Source organism: Phoenix dactylifera, chromosome 9, assembly GCF_009389715.1.
Source record: "Phoenix dactylifera cultivar Barhee BC4 chromosome 9, palm_55x_up_171113_PBpolish2nd_filt_p, whole genome shotgun sequence".
Classification (NCBI taxonomy): Eukaryota; Viridiplantae; Streptophyta; class Magnoliopsida; order Arecales; family Arecaceae; genus Phoenix; species Phoenix dactylifera.
In genome coordinates this window covers 6,578,061-6,601,156 of record NC_052400.1, presented here as the reverse complement: position 1 = coordinate 6,601,156, position 23,096 = coordinate 6,578,061, and the positions used below count along the sequence as shown (strand labels likewise).

The window sequence follows — 23,096 nt, the reverse complement described above, 5'->3', positions numbered from 1 at the left end:
TAATAGAAACTAAATGGATATATAAAAATAAACTTGATGAAAATAGAATCGTGATTAGAAACAAGGCTAGACTAGTAGCAAAGGGCTATAATCAAGAAGAAGGTATAGACTTTGATGAAACTTTTGCTCCTGTAGCTAGACTTGAAGCAATTAGATTGTTACTAGCATTTGCATGCTCTAAAGATTTCAAACTATTTCAAATGGATGTAAAGAGTGCCTTTTTGAATGGGTATATTAATGAGGAGGTGTATGTAGAACAACCTCCTGGTTTTGAAAATCATCAATACCCCAATCATGTGTATAAACTAAACAAAGTACTTTATGGTTTGAAACAAGCTCTTAGAGCATGGTACGAAAGACTTAGCAAATTTCTATTAGACCATGAATTCTCTAGAGAAAATGTTGATACAACGCTGTTTTTAAAGAAGAAAAACAAAGAAATGTTAGTAGTGCAGATTTATGTAGATGATATTATTTTCGGTGCTACTAACAATCACCTCTACGAAGAATTTGCTGACTTAATGCAGAGTGAGTTTGAAATGAGCATGATGGGAGAGCTGAACTATTTTCTCGGGCTCCAAATCAAACAATCTGAAGAGGGGATCTTCATCAATCAAGCTAAATACATCAAGAAGATGCTTAAGAAGTTTGATATGGAAGGAAACAAGTCAATCAGCACACCCATAAGTTCATCATGCAAACTAAATAAAGATGAATCAGGTAAATCAGTAGATCAAAAGATGTATAGAGGTATGATAGGATCTTTATTATATCTCACTGCAAGTAGACCTGATATCATGTTTAGTGTATGCATGTGTGCTAGATATCAATCTAATCCTAAAGAATCACACTTAATTGCTGTTAAGAGAATCTTTAAATACCTAATAGGAACAAAAACCATAGGGTTATGGTACTCTAAAGATTTGAGCATAAACTTAATAGGGTACACTGATTCAGACTTCGCTGGTTGCAAACTTGATAGAAAAAGCACCAGCGGGTCATGTCAATTCTTAGGAGAAAACTTAATCTCTTGGTTTAGCAAGAAACAAAACTCGGTTGCACTATCTACGGCTGAAGCCGAATATGTTGCTGCCGGGAGTTGTTGTGCTCAAATCTTGTGGATTAAACAACAACTTGAAGATTATGGCATTAAGCAAGATAAAATTTTCATTAACTGTGATAATACAAGTGCCATTAATCTAACTAAAAATTCAATTCAACATTCAAGAACTAAACACATTGAGATAAGACATCACTTCATAAGAGATCATGTACTGAATGGTGATGTGACACTTCAATTTGTTTGTACTAATGATCAACTTGCTGATATCTTTACAAAACCTTTGAGTGAAGATCGATTTTGCATACTTAGAAGAGGGTTAGGAGTGATTGATCCATTCTAGTGATACTCTCCTCTAGTTCATAGATTTTGAAGATTGGTTTATGTTGGACATAGGATTGCTTATCTATGATCATCAAATCAGTTCATAAATCCTAGATAAGCCCATAACTCTCTCATTTGGCACGAAAATAACAATATTTTTGGTTGTGTGCCAGAGTTCGAGTCGACTCAGACACATTTTAGAGTCGGCTCATGGGGGAGTCGACTCGCGCATATTTGGGAGTCGACTCGCGGTCGAGTCGACTCGCGACTTACCGGAGTCGACTCGAGGTCGGGAATCCGATTTTTAACCCTAATCGAAACGTTTATTCCTCACTTCTATTCATAGCCGACACTATTCCAAAACCCTAGAGCCGTCTCCGAACTCATCTCCGACCCAGTCTAGGTCTTCTCCGTTGAGTTTTTCTTCCTATTTTCCGTGTCCTTCCTCGTCGTTAGGTCAAAATGCCTAGGAAGGTCATTGTCCCGAGCCGAAAGAGACCCGTCTCTGCGAGCGGGGCCGAGCGACGGTCCAAGGCTCGGAATGAACCGGCGAGGCCACCACCTCCGGTTCCTTCCCCGCCTAGGCCGGTTCCCTCGCGCTCATGCGCCGGGAAGGTTGTCTCTACCGGGAGGCAAGTCAACTTTGACTTCCTCTCCCGGGAAGGGTTCAACCTAGGGCATCACCTTAGGGCCCAGGGTCTAGAATTTTTCTGCACACTTGACCTCCCTACCTATCCAGGACTAGTTAGAAAATTCTATGGTACAGTCGCACGGGTCAGCGAGGGTATCCAGGGAACTATTATAGGTGTCCCTGTTTTCATCTCGGAGGATTTCATTGCTCGAGTCCTCCATCTCTCGAGTGAGGGGATTGTTCCCACACACCCCTCTGATAGGACAGAGGCCCTTACGGCCATCTTAGGGAGTCCACCCTTGTCCCCCATAGAGGAGGTGTTCGCAAATCAGCTTTCGGCTGAAATGCGGCTTCTCCTTAGTATCATCTCTAGGACTCTCCTCCCAAAGACTGGTAGGTTTGACTTCATTTTCGAGAGAGACCTGGCCTTGATGTTCTACCTCCCCCAAGACACTCCCATCAACTTTCCAAAACTCATCTACAAATACCTTTGTGAACCCCTAGACAAACCTAGGCTGAGTCTCCCCTATGGTATGTTATTCACTCTGATATTTAGACAGTTAGAGGTTCCTATCCCTGAGGGGGAACCCTCTCGCTCACTGTGTTTTATAGATCGCATGGGTGGGGGACCTTTCACCGGATGGGATTCTACAAGGTAGGGGGAATCTGAGTTAGGAAATCATCCACATCTTCTGACCCTACCACTCATCACTCCCCTAGCCCTGACCATGACCAGGACCACTATACAGATCCTCCCACCTATCCTTCTACCTCTGGTCCTACACTTACTGAGCCCTCCACCTCCACTGCCCCACCTTCCCAGCAGCAGCCTATGGAGGTCTGGATATCTTCTGAGCAGCTCCGAGAGTTGCGGCAGGAGATAGTGAGGGATCTGAGAGATGATCTGCTGAGGGAGCTCCGAGGTCCTTCGAGTGCTCCCTCCACCGAGCTAGTTCCCTCCCTGGCAGCAGTAGCCGAGATGACTGCGCACTTAAGGGAGGAGATATCCAATGTGTGCAGCCTGATCCAAGCTCAATACTGGAACATGAGTGACGTCAAGGACGACATGAAGAAGATACGAGACGGCATCTGACATGAGCTAGGGAGCCAGAGCCAGGGTGCAGAGAGACTAGCCCAAGCACTGCTCTCCAGGTTGGACACCCTTCAGGCGAGTGTGACCGAGCTTACCATGACACAGTCTAGGGCCACCTCGGAGATCATCAAGCAACTAGGGAACGTCTCGGAGGGGATAAGCTTAGTCTTGCAAGTGACTAGGCTTAGAGGAGAAGCTTCATCCTCCACTGCAAAGAAACCCTAGTGTAGCTTTGTTTTCAATCTTATGATGTATTTGTTTTCTATACTTGTATTTTTTTTACAATTGTACTCAATTCAGCATCAATACAATGAGTAGACACTTTTTTACAAACTGTGCAATACTTTTCTATGTTCTGCACTTATTTTTGCTATGATGACAAAAAGGGGGAGAAAATATATTGAATTGAAATGTAAAGGAAATTACTAAAAAGAAAATTCTTAAAGTAAAAAGTAATTTGTTCTTAGTGGATTCAATACCTCGAGGCTCATTATCTCTCTGTTGGGGCTCCTAAAGGAGTAATCTCCAGAATCTATTCAAAAAATATTCGGAGATTAGTTGAATCATACTCAAGAACAAATTGTCATATTTTCCCTCTAAAACAAAAATTTAAGCTCAAAAGCTTCAAGACATTAAAAGAAAATTCAGAAAATCTAAACAAAATTGAATGCATATGTTGAGGGGAAGAATCTGAAATTTTAAAAAAGCAAATTCATTAAACACATATAAGCCAAACAATTGATTGCATGACATGAAGGATTATATAAATCCAAATGAAAGGGGGAGCTTTAACTTCAGGATTTACTGTTTTACACCTTTCAATTTTAGATAAATTAAATGACTAGATACTTGAATTCATTTCAAAACTTTATTATAAATCTCCTTTTGGTTGAGCAATTCACTTTACAAATACTCAATGTTTTGTCATCATCAAAAAGGGAGAGATTGTGGAGTGATTGATTATAACCCTATTTGATTTTGATGAGCTCAAAGCATTTGAGTATATCTTATATTATACTAATGAATTCAATCTAGTGTTTCAGCCAAATATTTGTGAATTTATGTTTAATTGTCTCTAGCATTGGTTCAATACATTTTGGCTAAGCATGGAACTCAGTTTGAACCAAAGTATGGAACTCGAGTCGACTCTGGAAGATTTCGAGTCGACTCCAAGTGTTTCAGACGTTCTGGCACAGGCTCGAGTCGACTCCGGCACATTACGAGTCGACTCCGACTGAGAACAGACAGCAGGACAGAAAGATGGATCTCAGACCCTGTCACCGAGTCGACTCCAGAAGAATTCGAGTCGACCACGATGCTTGCCGAGTTGACCCCCGATAGTTCCGAGTCGACTCCAATGAGTAACAGACAGAAAGACAGAGAAGTTGTTTTGGACTCTGAGAACCGAGTCGACTCCAGAAGAACTCGAGTCGACTCCGACGGTTGGCGAGTCGACTCCTAAAGAAGCAAGAGTCGACTCTCAGAGGAATGCAAGACTAAAAGTCAGAGAGCCAACTTCGGTGTCTGAGAATCGAGTCGACTCTAACAAAGTCCGAGTCGACTCCGAGGCAGTTCAACTCCAAAGACAGAAGACCAGTTCTTCGGTGTCTGAGAGCCGAGTCGACTCCAGCAAAGTGCGAGTCGACTCCGAGGCAGTTCAACTCCAAAGACAGAAGACCAGTTTTTCTGGCTCTGAGAGCCGAGTCGACTCCAAGAGAATCCGAGTCGACTCGAGGAAGTAAACCCGAAAGAAAGATCTTTGGATTCCTAAAGAACAAGTCGTCTCCAGAAGGGAGAGTCATCTCCGGACATTGGCGAGTCGACTCCAGGTTTAGTCGAGTCGACTCCAGAACGGGACAGCACTTTATTTCAAATTTTGAGCAGTGGGCGAGTCGTCACCAGTAAAGCATGAGTCGACTCCAGCAACAGCCGAGTCGACTCCGATCCCAACGGACACTTTGTTAGGAGTTGCAGATTGTGCAGAACGGCTCTAAAAGTGTGTCTAACGGCTAGTTTTCAATGGGGATTGCTTAAATAGCGAGAGTGAACAGTAATAGAGCAACAAAGAGAGACTCCATTCAAAGTAAAAGGGATTTCCACCTACCAAAGCCTCTCAAGAGTTAAGACAAGAGAAAGAAGGAAGAAGTGTATTGAAGTCCATCCTTCAAACGTCTTCCTCGCATTCAAGGCTCTCCTCTGACATCAGATCATCAGTGCATTCAAAGAGGAGACACAGAGTTCGAGAAGCCCTTTCTTCCTCTTCCAAAATCTGTTTGAGGGCTTCTAACTCTGCATTATTTATATTGTTCATATTTGCTTGTTAAGAAGCTTTTCCTGTACTCTTTACAAACTATTTTCTTGTTACTTGATTCAATCAGGGGATTGAATCAAGGTTGTTGAGGTTTGTTGGTGAGCCGAGGTTAAAACCAAGGATATAAGGGTTCGATTGTGATCCCCGAAAAATAATCGGGTGGTTCTAGTCGGTGAGCCTGTGAAAACCAACCGAGTTCGTTGTGATCTCGTAAAACAACAAGTTGGGTTGTGAGCTTGTAAAATAATCGGCTGTAATCCGAGGGATTATAGTGAACTCCCAAGTGAAGCTTGGGGAGTGAACGTAGGAGCAAGGGTTAGCTCCGAACCACTATAAAATCTCTTGTGTTTGTGATCGTATAACTGTCTCTCCCATTCCCTTCATCCACTGCATATAGTAAACTAATAAATCCACTTGCAATAAGCTTTAATTAGTTACTCATTAAGTTTTAATTTGCAATTATTACTTAAAACCCAATTCACCCCCCCCCCCTCTTGGGTTGTCTTCTTGGGCAACACCCCCCCTCCTTTCTCCCCGATCATCTCCCCCCAAACCCCCCACCGAGCTTCGGATCCCCCTCCCCCTCCGGATCCCCCTCCCCCTTCGAGCTTCGAGGACGACCCCGCGCCATCGAGAAAGGTGTTCTACCCCTCCGAGCCGAGGATACGGCGGTGGTGGCGGGTGGGATGTGGTTCGACGACAACATACCCTTGAAGGAGGTGTTTGATAATCTGAGATGCATGCGGGAGGGGATGTGTTCTTTCCCACACCACTTCAACTGATATAGATTTGTGAGACAACCCTCTTGTATGTGCTTTTTGTTTTTTAATCTAGCTGTTGATTTATTTATTTATTTTTTGAATTTGTTTGTGGTTGCAGGAGAGCAAGTTTCTGAAATTCTTAGGGTTCATGTGGAATCCGCTGTCGTGGGTGATGGAGGCGGCGGCCATCATGGCCATCGCCCTCGCGAACGGAGGGGTGAGTCCTGGAAACACCATAATCTGATTGTTTTCTCTGGTGCATTTCTTCTTCTTTTTTTTTTTTCTGTGACGAACCCATATGGGTTCTTGATTCCGTTCAACAGGGGAAGCCCCCAAACTGGCAGGATTTTGTGAGATTATTACCCTACTTCTGATCAACTCGACGATCAGCTTCATCGAGGAGAACAACGCTGGATTTGTTTAGATTTATTGTAGATTTTATTGCAAGTTATTTGAAATCTTTTCTGTCCGGATGTTGGATGTTAAGTTGCTCTGATCATCAAAGGGACACTTTAAGATTTAAATGAATGAATATTTTGTGCCCACACTTCCCTTTAATTTCCTCTTATTTTGAATATAGAGCCCACATTTTTTTTTTTGCTCATAGCAAAGGAGTCTTGCACATAATTAATTTTTGTTATGTGATTTCCAAGTTAATAAATCAAGAGGTTTGATATCAAAGCTTCAAACATACAACTTGAAAAAATAACGTATTAGTCATTCTTATTCCTAATTTTTTTAGAAAAAATTATATGGCCTGTATAGGCTTCCAACTGGACTGCTTATAAAAACTACAACTAATACCTGCAATATGTTCATTTTTTGATTTTGGTCGTTAGTATCTAGTTTGATGTTTTTTCCCAGATTAGGTACTTATGCCATTTATTAGTTTCTCTTTGTGTATTCGTTCAATTCTAACTTTCAAATTCAGAAATTTTCTTTGATATCTATTGGGCCTTTTCTTACCATTCTATTTAGTTGCTAATGTACTTTGGTAACTCCTGATGTATGGTTTAATATGTTTATTTCAGCCTTCCAATGATACTGCCCTCTTGTTTATAAAAATTCATTCAATTGTGCTGGAATATGTGTATCAAGTTCTTTGTGACTGTGGTTTAGGATGATTTAAATTCTGGATTGCAGTTTTCTTATGTTCCTTTCAGTGCATGATTATTTAAATAGCTTGGTTTTTTATTATAACGATATTGCAGTAAAAGCAAGAAGCGTGCAACATCTCTTAGAACTTGCAATATCTGTGGAACTGAGAGATGCCTCTTAATAATGTAAAGGCTTATGACAGGCAACCTTTAGCAACAAATATTCAGAGAGTAGTTTAGTTCGTTCAGCATCAAAAAAGAAGCAACTTGCACCACAGCTCAATGCTTAACCTCATGCTATTGCATTATTTTGGGTGATAATCCAGTCTCATGGAAAACAAAGAAGCAACATGTAGTTTCACGGTCCTCTACAGAGGCTAAATGCCATTCCATGGCATCTACTACGTGTGAGCTAACTTAATTACTTGTTGAACGATTCGAAAAGTTGATCATCCTCAACCATCCACTTCATATTATGATAATCAGGGGGATTTACATATTATTGCAAACCAGTTTTTCACGAAAGAATCAAACAGATTGAAATAAAATCTCACTTGGTCCATGAAAAAAAATTCAAGAAGGGATTCTTGCAACAAAGCATATACCATCTGCCAGCCGACTAGCTGATGTCTTTACTAAAGCTTTGAGATGCGATCGATTTCATCGCCCTATTAGCTTGGGCATTTTCCTTGGCACCAACTTGAGTAAATTAAGGATAGTTAAAAGAATATGGCAAAATTCCTCTACACCAAAGATCTGTCAAAATTCAATAGCACACAAAGCACATAGGAAACTTCATCAGCACCAAAAATTTATAATGTCATAATAGAATTTGAGCCATTGAGCCTTCATATTATTTACATAACCCTATGGATGAAGCGCGGCAGAAGAATTTTCTTAAGAGAAAGATGCCAGACAAATCTCCTCAAAGCCATCCAAGTCTTCTCCACTTGGGAACCTTTGTTTGCTCCAAAGGTTACTACTCTCTTCTATTGTATATCCTGGAAATATGCTAAGAGAACGTAGCCTGTTGTTATCCTTATTTGCACCTAACCACGCTGAGGAACAAAACCGCTCTACTTCATTCTCTTGATGAAGATAGGTGGAGCACTATTCTTTCTTTTTCTATAATAAATAAATATATGTATGTATGTATATGTTTGTGTATGTATATATATATATATATGTATGTATGTACAATTATATGGAACAACATAAATTTATTAAATACTGTGGATGATGATTTCCAAGAGGATTTTGCTTAATAATTAACTGACCAGTGAAAAGAACACAACGTTGACCCATGACCAGTCTCCATGCCCAATGAATTGAAGAGCTGCCACACAATCTTGAGGTGCAATATTGAGCTCATAATAAAGTTGGGCAACAAAAGAAAAAGTAGAGATAAAGGGGAGTGGCATTCCTTCTTTCACCCACATAAGATTGGACAGCACATACGATAGTTTGGTACTACCTTAAACACAAGTTGAAACTCAAAAAAGCAAATTACTTTCCCTAACCTGAGTCATCACTCATCACTATGCAGTCATTGCACCAAGTTGGGGGACTCAAATCTCTCAACACATCCTTACTTTGTTGAGCATGTGCTCAAAGTGCCCATTAGCTGTACCACTAATCTTCAGCATGTTGGTTCACTAGAATGGTATCTCTGTCAGTATTCCACATCATCCCTTTCCTACAATGTCTCGTAGGAAGGTTCCTACATTCACTCTCTCCTTTGATGTCTTATTTTCATGTCCCAACTGGCACAAGTTACAGACTTGAGTTTCTGAAGCCTGTTTCAGTAGTCTTTTGTAATGACCATTTTGTTTCTTTTCATGAATCTTAGAAGAAAAAAAAAGAGAAAGAGAGAGAGAAAGAGAAAAACTGTCTCATTAGTTGCAATCAAGGCTTAAAGGTTGTAACTACTACCCACCAGAAACAAATAATCAATACCGATTTTGATTTTCATTTTGTTTGCATAGGAAAGTCTCATCAAAATGGATGCAAATTTATTTGGATCTAGTTTATAAATTACGACCTCAATTGATAAAATTGCCTGGCTCAACTTTTCTATTTGCATCATTGGTACGAGGTACATTTCTGCATGCAGAACGTAGCAGTAATACTCTTCAAATTATTTAAAAACTTTTCAAATTCTTGTTTTCATCCAATTGAAAGTCTAAAGCATGCATTTTTTTGAATTATGAATGTTTTTGAACTGATGCAATAAATTTTCTTTTTTATATTGAGAAATTTGTATTGGAAATAAGTTTTGAATTACTTGTTCTGTCCATGGCACTGGTGTGCTTTATATACAAGTTGAGCTTCTAAATATATGAGAAAACAACAAGAAAATTTCAGGATTATGGAAAAGAAACTAGAGATCATATATAATATAATACACTAGCAAAATTCTATGATTTGGTACAAATACTAAATTTGAATATAACAATCAAATCTCATGATTTTTGGAGATTGATCTGAGCTGATATACCAAGACTGTACATGCAATATATGGCAGCTATGGTATCCAATATCATACATACTATAATAGGCGAGATTGTTTATGATTCTGACAACTATAATACTCCCCCTCAAGCTGATGTGTGTAGATCCGTAACATCCAACTTGCGTAGCAGATAAAAAAAAACTGATCATGACCCAAAGCTTTGGTAAAAATGTCAGCATGCCGATTGTTACTTCGAAGGAATTTGGTCTGGATTGTGCCTGCTTATAGTTTTTTCGGGACGATGTGATAATCTATTTCGATGTGTTTTATCGCTCATAAAGTACAGAGTTGGCAGCAATATAAAGTACTGCTTGGTTATCACAATAGAGAGACATAGATTGAGGGTGGTGAATAGCCAAGTCAGAAAAGAGTTTGAGCGAGACTAATTCATTAGTGGTAGATGTTATTGATCAATACTCAACTTTAGCGGTAGAGCGAGAGATAGTACTTTATTTCTTTATGCGCCATGAGATAGGGCTATCACCAAAAAAGCTCCAATAACTTATGACAGAACGGCGAGTAGTGGAAAGTCACCTAATCAGCATCACAATAAGCAATGAGATGAAATTGTTTGAAGCAAGCATGAGGATATTGTTCGTCCTTTCCTGTCTACCTAAAAATATGCTAGACAGATCATTGTTAGAACTGACGAACAAAAGTTGAATTTAAATTTGCTCTTACCTGTTCTACTCGAAGAATAGTGGTTGTAAGAGGTCGATCCACAGGGAGGCGATTGGAGTTGCTTAAAAATTAGAACGTTCACTCGGATTTGAAATCGATTTTTGAATGATAAAAGGAAAACATTATCTTGAGGATGTTGAATGATTCCCTGGACTACCGGAGAATGTTTTCTAATTGAAATTAACAGAAAGACAGTTACTTAAATTTGAAAAGCATTTATTTAATTAATCAAAGAAGAGTTTTTTTGCATAAATTAAAATGGATGAAAACAGTGCTTAGGGAGATTGAAGCCTGGAACATAGACTGCATAACATAAAACAAACTGCAGGAATTAAACTTAACCTGAAACATGAATTGCATATAAGAAAAATTAAAAGATTTCATAAAAAGAAAACAGAAATTAACTCGAACCTAGAACAGGGATTGCATGAAAGAAATTTTTCTAGATTTCATAAAAAGAAGACTGATTACAAATAAAAGTGGAGATTAGAGGCCTAATACTCCCCTATTTTGCAAATAAAATAAAGAAAAGAAAACAAAGAAAAAAAATCACTTCTCTTTCTCTCCCATTCCCACGGTGGACTTCCAACATAAAATAACTTTTTATGTTCTTCTTCTTCCCAAGAACAGAGCACCCCTGTTCTTGAAAAAACAGCCGACTCCTTCTTTGGTTCCCACCCCAACCGAGCACACCCTCCCCTTGGCCTTCCCCTTCTCCTTTTATAGCCGCGGGGTCACTTGGAATTTGGGGAGGAATCACCGGTCATCCGAGATGCTGGGAAGGAGGAGGAGATGGCGGGCGGATTGCTCCGGACGACTTCCCTCTTTGGCCACGGACGCGAGATCGCCGGACGCCTGATGCGGAAGGTGGGGACGGCTGGGATTCGGATCGCAGAAGGGAGGTGCGGACTTCCTTCTTCGGGCGCTGCTGGGATCACCGCTTGCATCACGGGGCTCCGGGAGGTGGATCAAGAGCGACTGGGATTGGATGCGGAAGGTGGAGACGCGCTGAAATGGAAGAAAATTTGGGCATTTTCACCGCGTGAAGAACGCGGTTGCTGGGACATGCCGGCTATGAGATGCATCTGATACGCGGGCGTTGCTGCTGCTGATGGTGTGGAGGATTGGGACGCATGCGGAAGGCACGGATGGAAGGTTCACCGCGTGATACACTGGGGATCTAATCGCGAGATCCTTGGGAAAGAGCTGCTGGTTGATCCGGTTGGGACGCAGCATGGACTGGCACGCTGAAGAAGAAGATCACGGAAGAGCTGGGATTTTGATCGCGTAAGGAAGGAGACGCATGCGGAAGGTGGGGACGCGGGCTGGTGACACGTCTGATACGCGGAAGGCTTGCTGGAGCGTGGCTGAAACGGGCGAGAGAGCCGCTGGAAGGAAGAAGAATGGTGAATCATCAAAACAAATTTCCGTAGCACTGTTCATATGAACAGTGTTTTTACGTAACACTGTTCATATGAACAGTGATTTCAGGAATGAATAGTAATTTCGGGAATAAATAGTAATTTCAGCTATTGTTTATGGGATTGGAGGTTAAAAAGTTCTTTTTCTTTGTGATGAAGTGAGAGTGGGAATTTTTATTCCGGAAGAGTGCACGTGCTAATCCGGAAAGGAGGGAATGCGAGGATCACTGGAGGATCGCACGCGGGCTCGGATGTTTGGGAGCAATTGTGCTCGATCAGATCATGGCAGGATTGGGCCCGCATCGTTTGAAGTGTGGGGAACGAGCTGATTAGGCTTACTTGCATAAATAAAACATTAATTAGTTAATTTTATTATTAATAATTAGCTAAAATACTAATTAAAATGGTCTGATGATTGCACTTTTGTGCTCTCATCAGATATCAAAGCCAGGGCATGATTTGAGATATCTTAAGACTCGAAGAGCAACATCCATATGGGGTTGGCATGGTGCCTACATAAATTGACTAAGAAGATTAACAGCAAAGGTAATGTCCAGATGAGTGATTGTGAAATAGATCAAGCAACCTATCAGGTATCTGTATGGTCCAAGATCATGCAAAGGTTCTCCAACATCAAGTGATAATTTTAAATTTTACTCCATCAGGGTGTGCACTAGTATAACACCTAGAATGGTTGCATCTTCAAGAATATCTAAGACATATTTCTATTGATAGAGAAAAATACCTTTACTGGAGCGTGCAATTTTAATGCCCATGAAGTATTTTAGTGTGCCAAGATTTTTAATTCAAAAATGATCTTGGAGGAAAGGTTTAGTGGAAGCAATGGAAGAAGGATCACTGCAAGTAATAAGTATATCATCAACATAGACAAACACAATAGTAATGTTGCCCTTGGATTTGAGAGTAAAGAGTTAATAATCGATGTTTGATTGAGTGAAACCAGCATGAAGTAGTACAATAGAAAATTTGAAAAATCAGTTACGGAAGGCTTGTTTAAGACCATATAAGGATTTGTTGAGGCGGCAAACTAACTATTCACCTTTCTCCCCTTTTCGAGAAAAACCTGATAGCAGTTGTATGTAAACTTCTTCATTTAAATACCATGAAGGAAGACATTATTGACATCAAGCTGGTACATATGCCATTATTTAACAGTTGTAATGGTAATAAGACAACGGATCGTAACCAATTTGGCAATATAAGCAAATGTTTCGTGGTAATCTAGGCCTTCAGTTTGAGTGTAGCCTTTAGCCAACAAGCCTTGCTTTATACCATTCAATACTAATACTACCACCGAACTTGTATTTGATCTTATATACCCATTTGCATCTGATGGCATATTTTTTTAGTGAGAGTGACATCATGAATTAAACTGTAAGGTCTTAATTTCATCGTCCATAGCATCACGCCAGTGAGCATGTTTCATTGCCGAGGGAAAAAACTTGGGTTTCTAAAAAGAGGAAATAGCAGCTAGAAAAACACGGTGACAGCTAAAGAATTTATCAAAAAAAAGATAATTTTGGAGTGGATACTTCGTACTTGTCACGAGATTGTTTTGGAATGGGTAAGAAAATATAAAATTTCAGGGCACTAAAAATCTAGAAGCCACTAGGGAGGACGTCGGATCATTGTGGAGCATTTTAGAGCTAAATCGATGGATGTTTCAAAAAGATCAACTGGTTTGATGGAATCTTGATTAGAAGTGGAAGAAGGCCGAGTAGGTAAAGATGGAAGATCAATTGAAGGAGTAGAGAGGATGCGTTCATCACAATTATCAGTAATGTGAGGAAGAATTGGTGATTGGAAAGAAGAAAAAATGTGAGATGTGTTGGCAAATGGAAAAACTAATTTATGAAAAATGACATCCCTACTAGTGAATATTTTTTTTCTCAAGTAGGTCATACATATGGTAGCCTTTTTGTCCATAAAGATATCCTACAAAAATGCATTTACGTGTGCAAGGTCCAAATTTATTTTTGGCTTGGATATAAACAAAACAAAGACATCCGAAGGTACATAAATAGTGGTAAGAGGGTTTTTTTATCAAAAAGCATTTTTTGATAAGATTTACCACCTCAGTAGAACAAGAAAGTTGGTCAATAAGATAAGCGACAATTAAAATGTACTCACCCCAAAATTGGATCGGTAGGTTGGCTGCTCATGCTACTTTAAGGAGGTGTCTATGTTTGCGCTCAACTACACCATTTTGCCTTGGCGTTCCAAGACAAGATGTTTGAAAAATAATTCCTAAAGAATCAAGGTAAGTTTGCAAGTGATGATGATCCATGAATCCCATCCCATTATCACTTCTAACCATTTTAATTTTATAAGAAAATTAGTTATCTACAAGGACAATAAATTTCTTAAACAAATAAAATATTTTATATTTGAATCGCATGAGAAATATCTATGTGCAATGTGAAATGTTATCCACAATTGTTAAAAAATAACTTGCATCAGTATGAGATGTAACAGAATAACCTCCCCAAATATCAATATGAATAAGTTCAAAAATGGAGAAAGTAATAGAAGTACTTGTAGAAAAAAAAAACTCTAGTTTAGTTGTTTGGCTAGAGGACAAATAGTACAAGAATCTATTTTATTTTAAAAAGTAGAAAAAGGAATAAAAATATCTTGGGCTAAAATCTTTAATCTTGAAGTTGACGGATGACCCAAAGGATTATACCAAAGACTCAACTGAGTGCAATAAGTTGTAGGCGTAGGAGAAACTGGACCCTTGTATTAGTAAAGACCATCCTTTTCTTTACCCAAACCAATTAGCTTCCTTAGTAATAGGTCCTGAAAAATATAAAAGTTAGAAAAAATGATGGCAACTACCCATGTAGGTTACTTGGGTTATTTAAACTATATCTCCAGTAGGTAGTTTAATAAATTAACAAGTTGGCAAAGGTTCAAATGATAAAAAAAAGATTAGTCAGAGATCATGTGGTCAGAAGGACCTATGTCAATTACCCATGTCATGGGTTGTATGTTGGAAGGAATACTTATCTGTTGATGGAATTGGTGGCTTTGTCAATGATTAATATGGATAGCAATTGGACATACTGCTCTAGCATGAGCTAGGGCACAATACATGGGCTAAGAGGATTTTTACTATTGGCAATGTGATTTGCAGCATGAGTAGGAGTTTTGGTTCCCCATGGTGGTTCAGGTAGCCATGTAATTTGTAACAAGTTCATGGGGGTGACCAAGATTATTGCAGCAATCATAGTGTGGTCTTCCTCAACTGCCATGACCTCCACAACCATAACCTCCTCGTTGGTTACCAGAGTGACTAGAATCGTGCTTATCAAAATGTGAAGTAGCCATGGCAGCACCTTCAAGAGACTATATCGGTTTGACTTGCAGTACTTTCTATTTCTCCTCTTGCAAAATCAGAGAAAAAGTTTTACTTACTGTAGATAGCGACTCTATGGTGAGTATTTGGCTCCGAATAGTTGAAAAGGTGTCATTGAGCCCCATAAGAAATTGAAAAACCTTTTCATCTTAAGAGATCCGGTTCAACTCTTTCATTACAACGCAGGTGTAAGTAGGAAGTGGACATAGATCATTGATTTTATCCTAATATACTTTGAATGTGGTAAAATAAGAAGCAACAGAAGATTACTCTTAAATATGTATTGAGATATCTCGCTCCCCCAGATCTTCTCATGCCTCTTTTGCTGTTTCAAAGCACCATGTTGTCGCAGGGGAAAGACACGTGCGAGGTCGTTCATCTCATGAACGTTCTAGAGAACGTAGATTTCAAAAATTTTCTATAGTTCTCTAACTCAAATTTATGAAATCTAAAGAAAAGATTAAAATTAAAAAACTAGATTAATTTCAGATCTACTACAATTCCTAATTGTATAGAATTTATAAAGATCTAATTTTTACCTTTGAGCGGGTAGAACTTCACCGCTATCTAATGATCATAGGATTTCTGGTTCTTTTGAAGCCGCACAAGCGTCCGGCCTCTACAGGTATCCACACGAGGTACAAATCGCTCCAAGATCTCACCGGGATGCTAGCTCCCTTGCAGAGATCACCTTTGATGGCTGAATTCCTCTCTTTTAATCAACTCCTTGATTACTTTGAGAGGAAGAAGAAGGAAGACGACGAACGTCGAAGAGGAGAGCTCTTCTTCCCTTTTTCTTGCTCACGCCAAGGAGGAAGAAGGAGAGAGAGCGTGGCGGCTGAATGGAGGCTCCAATTCATTCATGCTTTACGCCAGGGCTCTTTAAATAGGCATCTCATGCCCATACAAACAAGAAATAATTTTAGAGATCAATCACTCCTTGATTCATCCCTCCAAAATCTGCAACACCCCTTACTTAATTCTATCGCAACACTTACTTAAAAGAGTTTGAAGAGAATCCAAGGGATGTGCTCATGCCATGTAGCAATCTGCGTGAACAATGAGGAGGAGGAGGGGCATCTGCCCCTCCGCATGGTGTGGGGCCATTTTAGGAAAGGAGGGGCGTTCGCCCCTCCTTTCTTTGTGCGTGAGAGAAAAGAGGAGGGGCAGACGCCCCTCCCTCTTTCCTTCTTTGCTCCACACGCATGGAGGAAGGGTTCTCTCTCTTCCTTCCATTCATGGGTCACCTAATCTAATTAGGTATTACATGGTTCCATCTGATCAATTGAATCCTAATCCAATTAGAACCTAATGTTTCCTCCAAATTGATTTATGTGAATCCTAATCCAATTAGGACTTGAATTGGACTTCATGAATCAAGTTCCTTATCTAATAAGGAGTTCTAATTAATTAGGCCTTCCCATCCTTATCCAATAAGATTAAGCCTAATTTAATTAGGTCCAATTAAATCAATTAAATTGCAATCCAATTGCGATTTCTTCTTCTTTAACTCACTAACTCTTAGCGGGTTAAATCAAATTGACAATCAATTTTAATTTCGAATCCAAATCGTAATCCAACCGTCGGAATGATCAAAATCTCTAATGTGTGTGACCCCGTAGGTTCTATTATGACTGGTAGCGAGATATATTATGATCTCTATCATAATATCATTGAAACTTCTTTCAATGGGTTGAAACGATTTCAACTCTACTCTTAGGGTTCACTGATCACCAAGTGAATGCTCTGATACCATGAGAAATTTGTATTGGAAATAAGATTTGAATTGCTTATTCTATTTATGGCACTAGTGTGCTTTATACAAGTTGAGCTCCCATATGTAGTAGAATACAACAATAAAGTTTCAGAATAATGGGAAAATGCTAGGGACCAGATATACTAGAATACAATAGCAAAATTCTATGATTTGATACAAATACTAAATTTGAATATGACCATAGAATCTCATGATTTTTGGAGATTGATCTGAGCTGATAATGTACATACTAGCGGTGCTAGATGATGCTAGTGATGATGGTGTCATCATTATTTGTTTGTTATTTTTATATCATTTTTTTTACTAAATTTTAATAGTCTAGTTTATTTATGAATTTCTGATAAATTCAGTAATGTTTTTGTAACAACCCAGGACCTCACCCAAAATGGCTAGCCGGAAGGTATTATTTGGGTTCCTTGATCCTATATAAGTACCCAAGATCTATCCAGCGAATAACCGATGTGGGACTAAACACACGCTCGCACGGATCCTCACATACTCCCCTCGTTCAAGCCCTGATGTTCTCGTTAGGCTAAGGGTTCAAATCCATTCAAATCTAATCACAAACACCACGATCGGTCCGTGGTCAACCCCAATGGATCCATGCGCAGTGTCTCCTAGTCCACATAAGTTATGGGCCGGGTCCGCTCTGATACCATTTGTAACAACCTAGGACCTCACCCAAAATGGCTAGCTGGAAGGTATTATTTGGGTTCCTTGATCCTGTATAAGTACATAAGATCTATCCAGCGAATAACCGATGTGGGACTAAACACACGCTCGCACAAGTCCTCACAGTTTTTGAAATTCCAAATATTTGGTTTTACTCATATTATCTTCAGGCATGGAGAACTTGTGATGGTGCATTTAATTGCTTGAACTAGAGTCGCGAATGGAGTTGCTCCAAAGTCCAATCAATTTTTCAGATTTGGACTTTGTGTCATACATGGACACAAGATCAAGTATAATTAGTTCATAGGGTCTTGTAAGATGGCAATCACTTGAGGACTACATGATGTACCATAGTTCATGTGCCTTCACTAGCCGAGGAAAACAAGTTCGAAAGCAATTCCGATTTGCATGCAGGAAGCTGCAAGTTAAACATGTTCAAAGAAATTCTCTTAAGGGCAGTTTGGTGAATGGAAAATTCTGTGAATCAGTGTCACACCGGATAAACTTGCAAAACCCTTGATGTAACTCTTAGGATGTGGATGAACCTATATGCAAATATAAAGTTAATTATGTTTTACAAAAAAAAAAGGTGGGGGAAAGTCTGCTGGATCTTTAGTATCTTCTTTAGTGGATCTTGGAAAGCCAAAGGTATCATCTCAAAAAGAAAAAAAATAAATAAATAAAAGACAAAAAGGCAAAGGTACTTATAATTAAGCTAATGGGTAGCTCAAGGGTGGATCAAGTTGATAGGAAGGAATATTGGGATTAACAAGGAATATGAGTTGTGACAGATAGGAGTCGAGAGGGCTCACATACCACTGACCACATGCTTATCTCACTTCCATCTCCCTTTACAGCACGTATTCTACCACTACACAATTAAAGGTCTAAACCCTCCACCACCTAATAAAGTTCTTCCACTCAAACAAGAAGGATGGCTCCCTTTTACTTGCAGGTCTCGGATCCATTTATGGCTTTAGAGTGCATTCTGTGGAGATCTAGGCGATCAAGCATGAGTATATATACTATAGGCAATCAAAGTCTGTAATCTAAATCATAGCCATTCGAATATTGTGGGATGGCTAAGAGGTGTTGAGCTCACCTTGAGATTGCTTGTATGACTTGTTCTACTCATATCATTGGCTCCTCATACTCTTAAGAAGTCATGAAGTCATTGGGGTCCATTACCTTGGACTCTTTGAAGCGTGAGGGAGCAAGTAAGATGGTAAAGTTGGACTCATTCAACCACATGTTTGCTTAGTCCTTAAGTTTTAAGATATGGATCTGCCCTTTGGTGTGTCAATTCATGTGATAGTTGATTTGTTTTCTGGTGTTTTCATATCATTTGGGAAGTAATTGGCAGTACCATGGTAACAGGGTCCAGCTTCCAAGCTATAGAGCTTAGAGCATGCTTTGAGCTAATCAATTTGGAAATTAGTAATTGATGGTTCCTTCTAGATGAGACAAGTTTGTAGTGGAAAAGTTGCAAGGTGAATGGGGGAAAAAAAATTTGGGAATACTTAATGATAGTTGAGAAAATGACTTGTGATTCTATCTGAGTTAGTATATGAATGTGCTTCCAAAATTTAAAGAATCTTAATCACCAGGCACTAATGATCCGTTCAAGGATATTTTCCAGTACAGAATATTTCACTTTATCCAATTTTTCTGCCTCTAGCTTCGGACATCAATGTAAAAATTCTAACTATATGATTATTGGGAAAGATATCTAGATGCCCATATGGAAAACCAAAACTTTGGAGAAGACAAAAAAAAAAATCAAAACTATTTTGATTTTTACCATCCTCTGAAGCACTTTCAGAAATTAAAAATGCAAACATTGTATTAAATGATGCATTTAGTCGATTACATTTGATATACCTTGAATTAAAATGTCTCTGAAACTTATTAAAATGTGATTGAAACTTATACGTGTCCTCTTTAATCAATATGCATGCCAGCTGCTGCATGCCACAATAATGCAAAAGCTATGAGACTCATGCCAAAAGCATGGACTCATAGTCAAAGCACTTTTTTTCTTCCCTACTTCTGTACCAACTGAAGGAAGAATGAGGTGCTTTCCTCAGAGGTGAGAACTTTTCAATGTAGAGTCTTCTAGCAATCAAATAAAAAATTGATGTTCTTGGTGTTCTGAAGAGCTGCTACTCCTTCCAAGACTCGTATGATTTGGTTCTGGAAATAACCATTTTTATTTTATCATAGGTTACACCACTTTAGAAACAAATAATGTCATATGTGAAATTATGCAATATTTTCTTGCAAAAAACTTATTCATATTCTAAAAGAGTCTTTTATTAGTATCTAAGATTTCGGGACCAAGAAGAAACCATGACATCCTCCTCTATTTCATAAAGGAAACGGTACAAAAATTATAGATGAATTATTGAGAATTTGTTTTCACCATAATATCGCTACAATATTCGAATAAAATAGATATAAATAATTCAAAACTTTCTTCATTCTATCTTACATCATTTTTCTAGTTTTCTTTGAAGTGATACTGTATTGCATGTGGAAAAGAAGAACATGTGAAAATGCTCCCCCATGAAAGCTCAATAAAAATATTTTGCAATACATCAATGAGACCAAAATAATAGAGATAGATGTTAGCCTTGGAGTCGCGCATTATGGTGTTCGGTGAGCTGAATGGCCTAGCAGATCCAATTCCATTTTGGGGTACTTGCTCACTGACTCGTTCCACACCAAACTGGTTGCACCTCGTGCACCAAGGTTTATGTCCATCAGGAAGGCCAATACCATGAAGCAACGCAGTGGGAAGTAGAAAGCAAAAGAAGCCTTCAATCACCTCCATCCTAACTTTTTAAAAAGGACAGCCCACGCTGCCAAATAAAAATCCCATTTCAAGAGGAAAAGGCAGCATCCCACCACAAGAGATCTCCTTTACGCTCCTATTTAAACCTCCTACCGCATTGCTCTCTGTTCTGTCGGATGAGAATCCTTCCAACAATTTTCTACCACTCCTATAAACACTCTTTATCTCTCCACAACCTTCCTTAATCCATAATCAGCATGGCCTAGGAAGTCCCCCACAAACTACCATCTAATACTAGTCCCAAAGCCTCCATTGGCAAAATGGACACTACCAAGATTGAGAAGCTTCAAGCCATGAAGAGGTATAGGAGGAGGAGGAGGCAATTCCTGACAAGCCTCATCCAATACTTAGTAGCAATTCTGCTTCTTGGTTTATTCCTCTCGAGCCCCCTATGGCTCCCCACCATCTTCTCCTCTCTTAATCTCTTCTTCTTTGTTTTCCTTCCCGACTTGCACGCCGTCGTGTTTGGACCCAAGTGCCTCTTCGTTGTGTGCAATCTCATTGTCATCTTCCTCATCGGTGAGTCGAAGTTCTCAAAGTCTTCCTTGACTCCTCCTGATATCTATGAAGAGTACATGAACAGAAACACTAACCTTCGAAGAAGATCTACGAGGAAAAGCAAGAAAGGAAGTGCATGCAAGAAGGCTTTTGATGAAGAAGAAGAGGGAGAAGAGGAAAAAGGAGGTGGAGGATGGGCTCAAGTGGAGGGAGGGTATGAGGAGGTGGATGGAGAGGGGGAGAAGGGCTTGGATGAATTGAACAGGAGAGTTGAGGACTTTATTGCAAGAGTCAACAAGCAGAGGAGGCTTGAAGCAAGAATGCTACTATGCTATGAGTGAAGAAAGAACAGCTTTAGGCATAGGATAGAACAAAGACTACTTCAGGGATATCAAGAGAGCTGTTACTGTGTTCTTAGACCGAATTCATCCAAAACATATATGTCAAAAGCGTGTGAAATCTCTGTAAAAATTAAGTTCTATCTACTTCCACAGCCCATGGGGAAATATGCTAAGGAATAAATTGTTCTGTTTTCACTCATGGTGATCCTATAAAGCCATAAAACTTTATAAATAAGGTACTAGTGGATTGGCTGGGAGGCCTCAGAAGGTGTCTATTAACTGTAAGGGATTGGGTAGGAATTCTAAAGATGTATGGCCGCTATCTGTTGTAACCAAAGTTGACGGGAGTTGCATAAAGAGTGTGTGTGTTTGTGTGTGTGTGTGTGTGTGAGAGAGAGAGAGAGACTAAGTGCATGCTTAGTGGAAAGTATGTCCACTAAGAAAAATAAGGTAGTAAAATCTTTTGTGGTTTGGAAAGATTTAAAGCAAGATCGTATGAACGTATAATGAGAGCTAGCTCTTTTCACTACAAGGGAAGGATGGGAAGCCAACGCTAAGCTGTTGACACTAGTGGAAAGCATTGGCAGCCCCCCGAGCACCCGAGCACGCCAAGATCTCTTGACCTTTTTAACAAGTGTCGAAGATTAGCAACGTTTATAAGTGTCAAGAACTTTAAACTGGCCTTCCACAAGGCTTTTTTGGCTAGTGTCGTTAGATTACTTTAATAAAACGATGCTTATTAGTATCGTTAAATTACACGAAGAAGAACGTCATCGGATGCCAAAACCCCTACTTCAATCCTGGTCTCTCCTGCCCCAATCCAAACCCTAAACCGATCCCTAATTTCCTCCTCCTCCTCCTCCCCCTCCCCAAGCTTCACCGCCCAACACTAGTGCTCCTCCTCCTCCACCGATCTCCTCCGCCATCCTCCTCCTCCCATGAGCTCCACTACCCAACACTAGTCCTCCTCCCCCGAGCGTCTCCGCCGTCCTCCTCCTCCTCCCTTGAGCTCCTCCATCGTCTTCCTCCTCCCTCGAGCTCCACCACGCGACACCAGTTCTCCTCCTCTTCTTCCTCCTCCTCTGAGCTCCTCAATTGGCCCCTGCTCTCTCTCTCTCTCTCTCTCTCTCTCTCTCTCTCTCTAACCCTCTCCCTCTTGGGTTCTTTCTCTACAAACTACGGGCCACCCTACCCTCTTCCTGGTGACGACATCCGCCCTGAATCTGTGAAGCAGGAATGTCACTAACTCAATGCCTCACCCAAAAAGGCCAGCCATAAAATATTATTTAGATTTCTTGATTCTGTATAAGTACTCAAAATCTACCTAGCAAATAACCATTATGGGACTAAACACACGCCCGTACAGGTCCTCACATACTCTTTCCGTTTAAATCCTGGCATCTTTATGAGGCTTAGGGTTTAAATCTATTCAAATCTAATCACAAGCATTACGATCAGCCCATAGTTAGCCTCAATGACTTCATGCTGCAGTGTCTCCTAGTTCACATGGACCATGGGTCGGGTTAGCTCGGATACCATTTGTCATAACCTAACATGGGCCATGGGTCGGGTTAGTTCACATGGGCCATGGGTCGGGTTAGTTCACATGGGCCATGGGTCGGATTAGCTCTGATACTATTTGTCATAACCTAGGATCTCACCCAAAAAGACTAGCTGGAAGGTA

The 23,096-nt window shown here is 39.9% G+C and overlaps 1 protein-coding gene across 1 annotated transcript; it reads left to right on the top strand.

The window, feature by feature from the left end:
* The first annotated feature begins 20,671 nt into the window (after nucleotides 1-20,671).
* Nucleotides 20,672-21,889, top strand: LOC103695559. Its single transcript, XM_008776924.4, has one exon. The coding sequence runs from the start codon at nucleotides 20,834-20,836 to the stop codon at nucleotides 21,410-21,412; it is 579 nt and encodes a 192-aa protein (XP_008775146.1). The 5' UTR covers nucleotides 20,672-20,833; the 3' UTR covers nucleotides 21,413-21,889.
* The last annotated feature ends 1,207 nt before the right edge of the window (nucleotides 21,890-23,096 follow it).

Excerpts from the sequence above, each read along its gene's own strand:
- LOC103695559 (XM_008776924.4), top strand. The coding sequence starts at position 20,834 with ATGGACACTACCAAGATTGAGAAGCTTCAAGCCATGAAGAGGTATAGG.